Below are 15,416 nucleotides of genomic sequence, written 5' to 3'. Positions count from 1 at the left end.
GTAATGTTATAAGCAAATGTATCAAAAAAGTGATTTTTACTTTTTAAAATTCTAAATTATTTTCAAAACATTAGAAAAGTGCATTGAATGAATAAATCACCAATCAACACCAAATTAATATTTTTCATTTTGTTTATTGATTCAACAGATCACCAGTAAAATGCATGATAATTTAATGCTTTATAGAAGACAAAAATATTTAGTGACAATATCATGAATAATTAAATCAGCATTTTTTAAAAATGCAGATTTAATCAAAATATTTTGAACAAATCTCTCTTTTTAAAATACACTGATTCAATTTATTGACAGAAAAATTTATAGACAGAATTATAAATTAAGCTTAATTAAGCATAACTAAGCTTATAGTTTTGTTTAACTAAAATGTTGATACAAGTTTCAATATAAACAATAAAAAGAATAGACCTTTGTTTCTTTGAAAAGATTGTTTCAAAACTATATAACTCTTATGACTGCTAGAAAGCCAAAAAACTTTTTAATCCACACATAGACTAAGTGTTAATATACAGTAAAAATCAAAACCAAGCATTCATAAAAAAAATTCAAAAAAAAAGGGTTAACCGAAGCATTCTAGTTTTTCTACTTTTATATAAAGTATAACGCCAGCCCTTTTTTTTTTTAATTAATTATATATAATTAATAAAAATAATAATATATAAACTACTTCAATATATAAATTTAATCAGTCAAAAAACTATTAAATAAAAAAACATACCATCATGATGTGTAATTGCTTTTACTTCTTCACAAGTATGATTTTTTACATTATACCATTCTCTATCAGTTAACAAAACCAGATGTAAATTTTCATCTGTGGCATTTAAAGTAAACTTAAGCACACCGTTAACTAAATCAAAATTTACATTTAAATTTAATGTTTATAAATATATTTGAAAAATTAGCAGAAATAGGATTAATTTGTCTTATAATAGTATATACAGCCTACCCAAACAGCATATAATAAATTTACACTAAAGATTATAAATATTAGCTGAAAAAGGAGTTAAGTTTTTATATTCAGTTATCAGAATCAAAAAATAATTTAAGTTAGATTTTAGATTTTTAACAAAAAACAATGTGACATGTTATGGAATGGTCTCTTTTAAAACTTTACAAGATTCAAATCCATACTGAGTTTGTAAAAACCACTTGTATAATTATTTATAAGGTTTAAGTTAGCAAGAGAAATAATTAAAAAAAAAATTAATTTTCACCCCACCCTATTATATATTTATAGTGTGCAAATTTAACCATGGCACTCTGCATATGCGGTTGTTTTTGCCAAACTTAGTATTTTAATAAAGTGCCTCTGCAAAAAAGTGCCAAGGCAGTCTACCAAAATAAGCCCATCTGCAAAGCACAATAAGTTACGCTTTGCAGATGGGGACTTTTTCTTTATAATTTTTAGTCATTAACTAATATAGAGTTGGTAAAACAAGTTATTTAATAAATTTTAAAAAGGAGGGCAATATTCTGATAAAAAAATATAAAAGAAATCATTTCTAAAACCAAATAAAATATTGTGTAATAAAAACCACTTTTCATTTAGATTCATTCATGGAATTATAAGAAAATAATTTATGAAAAAAGCAAAAGTTTAATTCAATTTTAAAAATGTAGGGATGCGTCGAACGTTGGGCTAAACAGCCGAACGTTCGGTTTTGCTGAACGTTCAGTTCGGCCGAACCTTAGCAAATGTTTGGCCAATAATGCAAATTCGGAATTCATCATAAATTTATCTAAGTATAAATAAAATTTAACTTGTACCATAGCTACGGTTTAAATGGACAAAGTTTTTATTAAAAAAAGCGTACCAATTAAACATAGAAAGGCATATGACTTTATAAATGAATTTCAATACAGTTTTGGTTTAAATTTTATTATGTATTTTTAAAACAGAATAAATTTAATCTGGCCAAATGGAATAACAGATTTACCAAAACTATTACTCAACTAAAATAATTGTAAAATAAATACCCCCTCTGCATACCCTCTACCCCCTGCATCAATTGAGTATTATTTTAGTTCATCACAAAAATCTAATATTATAAAATCACCATTTTTTAATCTTAAAATAACAAATAGGAATTTAAACGAAAAAGATATTTTATTGAACTTAAGTTTGTTAAACATGATGCCTATTGTTGCTGTGGTAAAATAAATAAATTTCTCAACAGAGAAAGTTTCTTACAAACTTGCTACTCAACTGGTTTAACTGATAAAAAATATTTGAAAGAAACAAACTTAGGGAAAAACATTATTATGGAGTTCCATAATAACACTCCAATTAAGTATTTTGTTATTATTGTATAATTGTATTATGTAATAGTAATAACAACCACAAATCAATAATTTCAGAAAAATAAAATGTTAAAACATGAAAATCAATCATCACTTGTTGCCCTCAAGTTATAATGTATAAACATTAATTTTTCACCACTTTCTGGTGATAGTCTGTTTCTACTTGGTTCATAAATGTTGCCACCTGTATTAAAAAGTCTTTCACTTTCAACAGAAGGTGGTGCTGAAAGAAATTTTCTTTAAATTTTTTAAAGAGTTTCCACAATTTTTCCACCATAAAAGAGGACTTTCTTTTTCCATAACAAGAGGGAGTTTTAAATACTCTTCAATCTCCATGTTGATCATTTGCACATTAGAGTGTGATCTTTTAAACCTTTTGCTATCTTTAGTAATTGAAAAATTGGAATCACGTTCATTTATAGTTGTCAGTTTGGAAACTAGCCGAAAATATTCATTAAATTTTGAATACGATGGTTTCACAAACACTTCATTTGTGTCACTTACTGTGGGTTCTTCACAATCAGAATCAGAGGATTCAAGTTCTAAATTATGTTGCTGCATTTCTTGCATCTGCTCATTTAGCCAATTTTTTATTACATTCTCATCTTCCTTTTGATACATTAATTTATATCTAGGGTCACAAAAAGTGGAAAAACATAAATACTTATCATGTAAAAATATACTCAGTCTTTTGTCTACTGACTCTATCAATTGTTCAACTAAAGTATTTATACTTAAAAAAGCCTCACAAACTAATGCTTGATTAAAAAATACTTTAAGAGCCATAATCGAAGGACATAATAACATAATAACATCTGATAAAAACGTTTGCTGAGATTAACGGTTAAAGTTTTATATGGTTCTAAAATATGAAAAACTTTATCTAATAAGCCCCATTGGAATGAATTTAATGTTGATTCGGTAGCATGATTGGCTGTATAAGTTGCCAAAGGAATTTTTGATCAAGCATCCTTTCAATCATATTGTAAGAACTATTCCATCTTGTAGTAACATCTTGTATTAACCTATGCTTATTTGTACCAAGTTGTTCCTGAATTGCTTTTAATTTTGCTGCTGCTGTTGGTGAATGGTGAAAATGTGTTGCCAGACGTCTGCAACAAACTAAAATTTCTTTCACAGATTGTTGCGACAAAATTGAGTCATGCATACATAACTGTATTGTATGTATAAAACATGGAATTGACTTAAAACCACTGTCTCTAATGCCAGCTACCATGTTGGCAGCATTATCTCGTAAAACAATGTGAATTTTTGTGTGTGGAATTTCAAAACTTAGCAAACCTTTATGTAAATACTCACTTATATTTTTTCCTGTTTGACTTTCTGGAAAATGCATAACTCTGAGTACTGCTCTGTTGGGAAAATTTATTATTGAGCCAGTGTACTGTCATGCTTATGAAGGAAACATTTAAACTATTTGCTGTCCAAATATCAGTTGTAAGCGAGATATAACTGGCAGAAGATATATTACTTTTGATTGAATTAAAAAGATTACCATATATTTGTGGAACAATATTTTCACTAAAGTAACTCCTACTGGGTATTTGGTAATTAGGGCATATCTCTTCAATTAGTTTTCTAAAACCAAGATCTTCTACAATTGTGTATGGTTGAATATCCAATGCCATCATTTCTCCAATGCGATTGTGAATCTTGATTGCTCTATTGTCATTAATATTCCACAACCTTTTTTTATTAATACTCTCTACTAATGTTAATTGTTTTTTTATTTCCGAATCACTTGATGTAGAAACAGTTGATGCTTCAATAATTTTTTTTTATCAGACTATTTTTCAGCCAAACATACTCCACAAGGTGCTTTTTTTTAAATGGCGCCTAATTACACTAGTGGTAAATGTCTTTGGACAATTCCCACCTCTAGAGAGTATTGCTTTGCATAGTAGGCAGATACAAAAACGAATGTATTTCTTAGAAACTTCAAAGTATTCCCACACAGTACTTTTAAAAGATATTTTATCGGAAGACATTGTTTTATACTTTTACAAGATTAAAATATTTTTCTAAATTATAAAAAAAGAAGTTCAACCAAAAACAAAGCATTTTAAATTTAAACTGTGTAAATATATCTTAAAATATAACAAACATGTTACATATTATGTTATTTTATCCAATACGTTACAAGTTATACATTTATTTATATTATCTAACTTTAATAATTGTATTATTTTTTCAAAAAAAATCATTAACATTTTTATTTACACTACAAATAAAAATGCTAACATTTATTTTCTTTACACCATAAACAATTATCTAATAATAAATTAACTTTTCAAAGTTACTTTATAATTTTTCAAACAAAATTTATTAACCTTTACTAATGTTTGAACAAATTTTTAATAACACAATAAAATGTTAAATGTTTAATAACACAATTTTTCAACTGTCTTTTTTTTCAAAAATAGTAGAGATTCGGTTGCTAAACCGTTCGGTGTTCGGTAAAATTTTATGGTAGAACGTTCGGACTTGGTGTTTGGCCAAAAACTGGGTTCGGTGCATCCCTAATATACAGTGTTCAAAGTGGAGAAAAAAAAGTAATGGAATGGTATTTGGTAAATTAAAAATACCATCATTGTTATATATAGAGATTTAAAAAATCAATAATCAATGTTATATATAGAGATTTATAAAAAAGTGACGGTATGGTTTATACTTTCAGGGGCTATTCTAGACCATTTTCAACAGTGTCGACTGTATTTGGGCGCCGCCCAAATTAAAATTTGAGGATCTTTTTTTTTTAATACATTTTTTTATGGCAAATATTGCTTTTTCGCGAAAAAAATGCCGAAATTCCGCTAAATTTCTCTGGGATAGGGGGGGGAGGGAACTGCTGCCCAAATTTTTTTCCTAGAATAGCCCCTGACTTTATAAAAAGGTAACAGGATAGCATCCCACCCAACTTCGAGCATTGTATATATAAAAAAACAAGGCTGTATATATGTATATATACAGGCCTTGTTTTAAAGCATCAAGCTGCCTGCAATTAACATACACGTTAAGCAATTTTATGTACACCTAGAGCAAGAGATTTAAATTTAGATTTAAAAAATATATAACTTAATTCTGATTAGAAAAATATTTTTAAGTTTATTAAAATTAAAGTTAATGCTTGGGTTTAACTTAACCGTCAAATTTATTTTAAAATATTATTAAATATTGTTTAAAATTTAAATTTTATTTGTTCTTGAAAAAATTTAGCTTATTTTTATTGCAATCATTTTTCCAGTTTTCCTTCCAAAACATGTTGTTTTTTTTACTCAAAATTAAAATTTAAATAAATATATTTTGAGGCTGCATCAAAAATTTGGGCAAAACGTAAGTTAAACTTTTTTTTATATTGCAATTATTCTTTAATAAATGATATATACAACGATATAATTTTAATAATAAGTATTTAAAAATATAATCTTTGCTTTCACAACTAAATCGCTAATAAAAAATAAATTTTTAATAAATAAAGTAAATAAATTAAGGTAATTCTTTTATTTGTTACATGCAAATTTTTTTTAAATAAAAAATCGTTTTAAGTTGCAAAGCCGCAATTAAAAATTTAAGTGATCATTTAAAAAAGTTAACATATTTTAATTCATTTATACAAATTATGAGAAAAGAAATAAATTTATTTATATCAAACATTTTTAAAAATGCAATATTAAACTTAATTATTTAATCTAAAAAAAAAAAAAAAAGAAAGAAAATAAACATTCCCAATTAGTAGTAATAAAAAACGTGTTAAATAATATTCCAGTAATTTAAAAAAGTAAATATATATAATATATATATATATATATATATATACACATATATATATATATATATATATATATATATATATATATATATATATATATATATAATTTCCTTACAAAATGGGGGCACCGATGCCCCTATTTTGTAAGGAAACTATTTTCCTAGAATACCCCCTGTGTATATATATCAAGCCTTACCGGGAAGTGTGTGCAGTCGCACACCTTGTTTGTCCACGCCTAAAGTAATTTTTAAGACAACTTGATTACATTTCTATATAGTTAGCATTTTAAGAATTTGCGGCAAAATAAAGCTATAAGAAACTAGAGAAAAAAACAGCAATACTCAAAGAAAAGAACCGAAGACTATACGAAATACCACATTCTGGCACACTGTGCGAAGACAATACGAAATAGAAAATCTAAATAAAATAAGCTAAAAAAAATTGAATATTAAAAAAAAAATTGTTGACAAATAATAATATACCTAAATATTTTATTCTTTTTTAGTAAACGACCAGGATTGATATTTGACAGGGGCCGGGTTTGATAAAATATAGCCAGGGCCGGGTTTGTGACCGGGGCTGCATAAACATTTGTACATCCTAAAGTATGTTTTTTTTATACAAAATTCATGTTATACTTTTTATATATACGCATATATAAACATCATTACGATCAACATGATCATCATAATTACCATTACCATCATCATTATGATCATGATCATTATCTGATCATCTTCTCTTTCAGCTAATACTACACGATATAAATACTAAAGTTTATATAAATATGTAAGAATATTGTATGCCAGCATCTAAATAAATAGCAAACATGTTTGTTTATATCCATAATATGTATGCATAAAGTGCATCTCGGAAGCTTTTATTACTTCTGGAATAAAAGTTTAAAAGCTTTTATTCCTTCACTTCGATTTTAAGTCAAGCCTTCTACTCCACATTTTTCACCATCTTGACCAGTTGCTTTATTAAACTTTATTTATTTTTTGCATTTTTTTACAAGAACATCTCTCTTAAGAACAAATGTCCTTTTATTATTCCAAGAAGCCAATGTAACAAGGTTCTGTCTGATGTTAAACTCTGTTATTCTCAGTTTACTAAATCTTGTATCTTATCTCAGATGTTAGGTTCTAGGGACATAAAGTTAGTCTTCATCAGTGTCATTAACAAATTCATTAGTAAGTCTAACATTCAATCACTAATTCAAGGGTCTGATATTTTTACTTTTCCCCAGAATAAAGCAGAGTTATTTGCAAAGGAATCTTACTCTAATTTGACTCTTGAATCTAATGGCCAATTCTTACTGCCAGTTAAACCGATTAACCCATTGTTAAACATCCAAATCACTCTGGCTTCCAATGCTAAAGTTAACTCTAAATGAAAAACTTCTACAGTTTGTGCTCCAGACAAGATTTCCATCATAGCCTTAAAAAAGTCTTCTCCAGAACTCTCTTCAATTTTTGCTAAATTTTTAAAAGGTGCTAAATAAGTGGTTCCAATTTTTCAAAAACCTAGAAAACACTTTGACCTCTCCAACTTTTTTTTTTTTTTTAATCCATTTATTCAACCAAAAATTGAAAAATTACAAGTTTTTTATAATTTCACAAAATTAGGTGTCACTCATATAGTTATAGAAAACTAGTCATTGAAGTAACACCTAAATAAAATAAACAAACAAACAAAACAAAAAAATGTGTAAATTAAATTAATTTAAAAATAATAATAATAATAATAATAACAGTATAGTTATAATAAATTAAATAATAAGACAAAAAATATGAAAACACTCAATTATTAACAAAAGCAAACAAAAATAAAAACAATTAGCAAAACAGCACAAATAAAAACAAACTTTACACATACGAAAAGGCAAAATACAAAAACTACAAAATGAAAGCAAAAACTACAAAACGAAAAAGCAAACACAAAAACATCTACAAAATAAATAAATAATAATAAATTTTTGTTATTTTCGGTGAAAAAAAAGGTTAGAAAAGTTGGTAGCGACTTGGTACAAATCGATGTTCGAATTTTCTTTTGTTAGTTTTTTTAAGTGTTAATTTTGAGTATTTACTTTTTAAGTGTTTCTTTGTTTATAACATGACTTGTTGTTTTTTACTCTTTATTTTCTTTTGATATTTTTGAATTCTTTATTTCAACAATTGACAATTAACTCAGTTTTTGATTTTCTTTCTTTATTTCCTTTTTTTTCAACGGTTAAAAAAACACAACCGCCATCTGGGATGACCTTGCAAAGAATGAACTATAATATGAATAGTCTTTACTCTGTTGTTAGTTTTTTTATATAAAGGTTTTGAGATTAATTTATTTCTTTATAACTGCAGTTTTAAAGTTATTCTTGAAGGCCTACCCTCCACCTACACTCTTCTTCATCTCCAGTAACTTTAAGAGTACCACAAGGTTCTATCTTTGTATTGTTTCTTATCTACAATAACAATGTTCATGAAAATTTTACATCTAAAGTGGCTCTATTTTTAATTGCTTAGAACAAGCAGTTGATTTTTAATTTGATCTCTCTTTTGTAACAGCCTAAGGCTTAATTAGGCATGTAATTTTTATGACAAATTTAAACATTTGAAACCATTTTACCATGTCTTCCTGAAAATCTTTTAGACCATTATTTTTAGAAAGAATTTTTTATTAAGTTACTTTAATTTATGAATAAGTTTAAAACCTTTTGTGACTACTAGCTTTTACACATCTTATGTGAATTATACAAGAATATAAAATAACTTTATTTACTTAGCATGTATTTTGTTGATTCATGGAAAAGTTTTGAAGCATTTTGTAATGTTCATACGATTAATTTTTATGATTAAAGTTACAACTTTTTAAAATCTTTTAAACATACATTTTATTTTTTGAAAAAAAAAAAAATTTTTTTTTCCAATTACGAAATAAATGAGTTTAAATCTTTTAAAATAATTTTTAAATTCGCTACGTGAAATGCTTAATTATAAAGTTGTAATGCTAAAATTAAAATTAAATCAAATTGCTTGTTGGCAGTTTATTCTATTTAAATCACAGGCGGATTTTATTTATTTATTTTTTCCTATTTTTAGGAATAAAAAAGTTGAAAACCTTTTTTTTAACTAGACTTGCTAATTAGAGCATGAAATTATTAAAAACTAGTATTTTAAAAAGACTACACTGTTTTTTTAAACAATTTTTTTTTTTTTTGCAACTTTTTTGTAAAAATAAATGTTTATACAATTTAAAATATTATATACAACGCTTTTTAAGAAATTCGATAAAGTTTGTTCATTTATTAATCAATCATTAGTAGTCATTTGTTACTTAATTTAAAAGCACTTTACATAACTTTAATAAAACGTTTAAAAAGGTAAGTTTTAATAACATTTATTTTAAATGCAATTAAAAAGGTAACAAAAAGTTTCTCTTTGAGTTGAAGTTTTAATTTTAGTGTTTATATAATTTCTTTTTTGTTGTTTTGTCTTTAGGGAATTTTTTTTTCGTTAGAAATATTTTTTTTGTTAGTTTTTTTTTAACTTTTTTCCTTGTTTAAGTTTAGCTTAGCATTTCTACATTCAGCGCATTTCTAAAATGTTTAAAACATATAAATAATCATGGTCAAGTTGTCAAAAAATAAAATCACTTGCATGGTCAGCAATAGTGCTCGATCGCAAGCCGTTCTTGTCCCAGCCTGTGTTGGCATTCATATATTGATGAATAACAACCCTTTTACTCTTAGAAAAAGTCTGAAAGCACATTGTAAATGTAATTAGACCTGCTTTATCTGCCAAGCATAAGTCACTCTCCCATTGTTGTAAGGTTGCATTTCTTTCTTTTTTCTACAAATACTATCATGGTGAATGCTCAAATGAGCTCTATTATGATAAACAAAAACTCATTCTTATTTGGCTTCTTATTCAATAAGTTGCATCCTTTTACTGTATCTGTCCCTTCATGCTATAAAAACTTCTATTAATCCAGTTTTTTTCTTTGCACATCAAAAAACCTTATAACTCTTATCCATCTTCATGTTTACCTTTTTTATACAACCTACACGTTTTTAAGTCTTTAGTTAACCGTTTCCTAGTATTTTAACTTATTCTCTATTTAAAGTAACTCATAACTTAATAGTGGTTGCTTGCAATCTTGTTGGAAGTAAACTAGAGTTTAAAAATATATAATTATATGCCAGTATTTAATAAATAGTAAATGTAAGCATAAAATTATAATATATAAAGTATTAAAAATTTTTTTTAGCACCGATCTATCAACCCATGCTAAATTTTATAATTTCACCGGGTTTTAAGTTGCAAAGCCGCAATTAAAAATTTAAGTGATCATTTAAAAAAGTTAACATATTTTAATTCATTTATACAAATTATGAGAAAAGAAATAAATTGGGCCGGGGTTGCAAAAAGTCTCATTTTCAGCCGGGGCCAGGGCCTAGTCACTACTCTTTTAATTTTTTTATTTTCAGAGCGTTTATTATTTTCCACTACCAAAATTGATACAAGTCAAGGGAAAGAGTAGATAAGAATGTCACGAAAAAAAAGTTTCATAAAAAAAAAAGTAGATAAGAAATTTTTTTTTTCGCAACTTTTTTCAGTCAGTATATTAAGGAAATACTTTATAATTTGCTTTACAATTTTTAAATTTGTTTTTCAAATGTCTTGAATGTTTTTATCAATGCACAGGAAAGCAAGAAAAATAATTGCTATTTATTTGTAAAAAAAATTATTTTTTTTTAAACAAGTTTTTATGTGAAAAAAAAATGAAATGATGCTCTAAAATCTTGTGAGTTAGTGCAGTGATAATTTACTAAACTTTTTTGAAGAAATTTTTAGGAGCCTATTTAAAACTTTTTTTTTTAAGTTTTTAAATACATTTTTTTTAAACAGAGCAATTGTTATGTCCATTAGTAATTTGTATTAACATTGGAAATAGGGCAATATAAAAGAAACAATTTCAGACATGCATCAAATACGGTAAATACATTTATTAAATAAACTATGTTATTCTTTTATTTAACTTATTCTGTCATTAACAAAATATATTATTCAAATAATTTTTTTTACAAATAAATAACAATTTATATTTTTATTTCCCTTTTATATAAGCATTGAGAAAAAACATCAAATATAGCAAAAACTTTTTTTAAAGCGAAATGACATTAAAACAAATAAACATAATAAAAAAAATTAACAAAATTTCTTATAGTTTCAGCGTACATAGCAAATTAGTTTCTTAATTATATGGACTGATAAAAATTGTAAATAAATTGTATATCAAAACTTTTAATTGTTGTTAAATCGTTATAAAAGATGTTCTTTTCAACAACAACTTTGAAAAAAATAATACAAAATTTCCTTTTTTTAAGAATGTTTTTTTTCTTAGTAGATTAGTTATGCTTTTTGCCGCAAATTATACGTTTACATTATATTATAATTATTTATAAGTTAAAAGATGTGAACTGAAGTAGTCAGTTTGTCTAAAAAAAATTAATTAAAATGTGGATGAACAAGCTGTGCGACTGCATGCATTTTCTAGGAAAACTTGATACATTTATATGCATATATATTATATATGTATATATATCAAGCCTTCCGGGTTGCACACGTTATAGAGTCGAGAGAGGGTTATAACTACAATTAAGTAGCCTCCTAGTCTGCAGTGACCTTCTCGGCCTTGGGGAGGTGAACTAACATACATTTATGTTAATTCACATATATTTATGTTAATTCTCCTCCCCAAAGCCAGGGATATATATAGATATTTATTTATGCTAATATATATATATATATATATATATATATATATATATATATATATATATATATATATGTATAAATACATATTTATATATATATCAGGCCTTGCTTTAAATAAAAAATGCTTAATGCATTAGCTTAACGCGATATTTGCGTCATTAAATTCTCTTTATTTTTGAAAGACATTAGCTTTTTTAAAATTACTGCAATAATATTAATTACCACAAAACAAGTTGAAAGTTATTTTTTATTACTACTATAAAGGATTGTTTATTATTATTTTTTTTTTAATATAAAATAATTAAACTTATTACATTTTTAAAAATGTTTGATATTAACAAATTTCTTTTCTTGATATTTGCATAAATGAATTAAAATATGTTAAATTTTTGAATTAAATTTCAAAATGATTATTTCTTAAATTTTTTATTGCGGCTTTGCAACAGCAAATTATTTTTTATATAAAAAAAATTAGAGAGTAACAAATAAAAAAATTATGTCTATTTATTTACTTCATTTATTAAAAGTTTATTAGTTTATAATTTTTTTATTAAAATTATATTGCTGTATATATCGTTTATTAAAAAATAATAGCTGCGATTTAACTTGTGTTATAAAAAAAAAGTTTAACTTATGTTTTGAGCAAACTTTTTATGCAGCCGTTTATTTAAAATTTAATTTTGAGTAAAAAAATGAATGTATGAATGTATATAGGCCTTGTTTTAAAGCGTTACGTGTAGAGCGATTTATGTACATCCTTAAGCGACTTACATAAGCAACTTTTTATCATTTTTTAACTATTAAATTGTTTTAGAAGCGGTACAATAAAAGTAATTAATTTTTAAAAAAGCCTTTTGAATGTGCAAAAATATTTGTTACAAAAAGTTTGAATGACAATTATGTTAGATATAAGCGATATTTACTAATGAAAAAACGCAAATAAAATTAAAAATTTATTTTTATTTTTTATTTATTTTATTGTAATGATTGATTTTTTTTGCTTGAAAAATGCTAATACTTTAAGCTTGAAGCAAAGATCTTAATAACATAACTTAATTCTGATAAAAAAATATATGATTTAATCTAAAACTATATAATTTTATTCTGATAAAAAATATATATAATTCAATTTAGATTTTAAAAATATATAATTTAATTTTGATTTAACAAATATATTTAAGTTTATTAAAATTAAAGTTAATGCTTAGGTTTAACTTAACTGTTAAATTTATTTTAAAATATTACTAAATATTATTTAATACTGAAATTTTATTTGTTCTTAAAAAAAAATTAACTCATTTTTATCGCATTTGTTTTTTCGGTTTACCTTCTTTAACATTTTTTTTTTTTTACTCAAAATTAAATTTTAAATAAACGACTGCCAGGGACAAACACAGACCTGTTTTAGTACCACTGGAGCGGTATGGGTGCTAAAAAAAAAGCGCCAAAAATTATTTTTCTTTTTTAATTTTTTTTTAAAAAAAAGCGATCAAAAATTATTTTTCTTTTTTAATTTTTCTTTTGTGTTTTACTAAAAAAAGATTTAAAAATTTTCAGCTTTAAATAAAGTAGTATATAAGTAATTTTCAGTTTAATTTAGATACCTCCTTTATTTTTCGGTCAATAAAATGAATTAAAAAGAAATAGCTTTTTTATGTAATTACATGACATAACTGTTCTTCAGTTACTAAATGAACGTTAGTTTTATAAAAATAAAAGTTGTTATGAAACTTAATTTTAAAAACTTGTTAGGAAATTTTATAATAATGGAATGTATAAAAAATGTGCTTTTTTGAAAGACAAAACAATTTTAAAATATCCATTCAAAGTAAAGTTAACTTATGTTATTTGGCAATTAGGAGTAAACTGCTTTTGATAATAAATGAACAAAAGTAAAAAATTTCTATCTTAATAACTATCGGGCAAATTTAATTTTTAAATGAATGTAGTGAGGAAAATGTAAACTTTTTCAGAAAGTTTTGTTTCTTTTCTTTTTGACTTTTAAAATTATAAAAATAACGATTACTATAACTTAATAAAAGTTTTATTAAGATCTGTTTAAAATAACCCATAGTAAATGTAACTTATTTATTAAATATAACTTTTAAAATTATACTTAAAGAATAAAAAATATTACATACAGGGTTTGTAGCCAAATATTTTTATAAAATTCCCTGACTTTTCCCTGACTTTTTTGAAAAATCAGATAAATTTCCCTGAACATTTTCAACAATGGTTTTTACAAAATGTTTAAAATTACTATCTACTGTAATGAAAATGCTAAAATTGTACATGCTTTGAATGACAAAACTTATAAAACTTAGCTATTATTTAAGTTGGATATTAATATAGATCTTATTATACATGTTAGTATAGATTTTATTATTAAGGATGACTTAGAATAAACACTAAAAAAAACATAAGTTTCAGAAAAAATAAATGAGTAGCACCAACAAAAAAATATTAGCTTAATTGTAAAACAAGTAACTTTTTAATCAGAATTCCCTGACTTTTCCATGACTATCTAAAGAAAAGAAAAAAAATCCCTGACTTTTCCAGGTTTTCCATGACTTTATCCAAAACTAACTGATTTTCCAGGTTTTCTAGGTACAGTACAAACCCTGTATATAATTTTAAATTTTAATGTGTCTTGTAAAATGTAATATGCTTTATAATCAAAAAAATATAACATTTTGTAAATTATGTTTACCATAATTATCTCTTCTTTAATTATTTTTAATCTAAAAGGCACCTTAAAATCACTTTAAAAATTAATCTTTTATAAAACTTAAATAAACAGATCTGCTAATATTTAAATCAAAATTTTAAAATTAAAATAATAGTAAATACGTTTATCAAATGCTTATGTTTTTTGTTAGAATAGTTATTCGTATATAAGACAAAACTATTTTGTTAATTTTACAAATATTACGCAATTTAATATATGTAAATATATTATGTAATGTAAATATTAATTAAAAGTTGTTTAAAGTATCAAATAATATAATTACTAATTATTTAAAACATCAATAACTACTAAAATAAAATATACTAAATATAGTTAATAAATGTTTAAAATACTTTAAACAATTCTCAATAATTATTTACTAATAACGTGATATTTGCAACGAAAGCATTTATTAAAGCCTTAAGTAAAATAGTTTTCTTATCGTAACTAAAGTAGCATCGTCCACCAGTATATTCATGAATTTAAAAAAATGCCTTTAAACCAACTCCTTATTTTAGGAAAAAACTAAACAAGATAAACACAAGTGATTAAAATAATAACTGAAAAATTGATAATTAAAAATCATTGTTGAGGCACCGATTTTAACTAGGGGAGGGGGAGGAGAGAGATGGAGGGAGGGGGGATACAAAAACTCAACTCCCTCCCCCCTCCCCAAACATTGCCACAAAAAAAGCGGTATCCCCAAATAAACTCTGGGTTCTTCACTGACTGCATCAAAAATTAGCACAAAATGTAAGTTAAACTTTTTTTTTTATAACGCAAGTTAAATCACAGCGAT

At 24.8% G+C, this 15,416-nt stretch overlaps 1 protein-coding gene across 2 annotated transcripts in view; it reads right to left on the bottom strand.

The window, feature by feature from the left end:
• Nucleotides 1-15,416, bottom strand: part of LOC101235696 (integral membrane protein GPR180) — a 46,721-nt gene that overhangs the window by 26,810 nt on the left and 4,495 nt on the right. For both annotated transcript variants that reach the window (XM_065788539.1, XM_065788540.1), the window contains exon 2: nucleotides 737-868. In XM_065788539.1, coding sequence (XP_065644611.1) covers nucleotides 737-868 — 132 coding nt within the window. The remainder of the gene's footprint in view (nucleotides 1-736; nucleotides 869-15,416) is intronic.

Source organism: Hydra vulgaris, chromosome 01, assembly GCF_038396675.1.
Source record: "Hydra vulgaris chromosome 01, alternate assembly HydraT2T_AEP".
Lineage (NCBI taxonomy): Eukaryota > Metazoa > Cnidaria > Hydrozoa > Anthoathecata > Hydridae > Hydra > Hydra vulgaris.
This window is presented reverse-complemented; position numbering and strand designations above follow the sequence as displayed.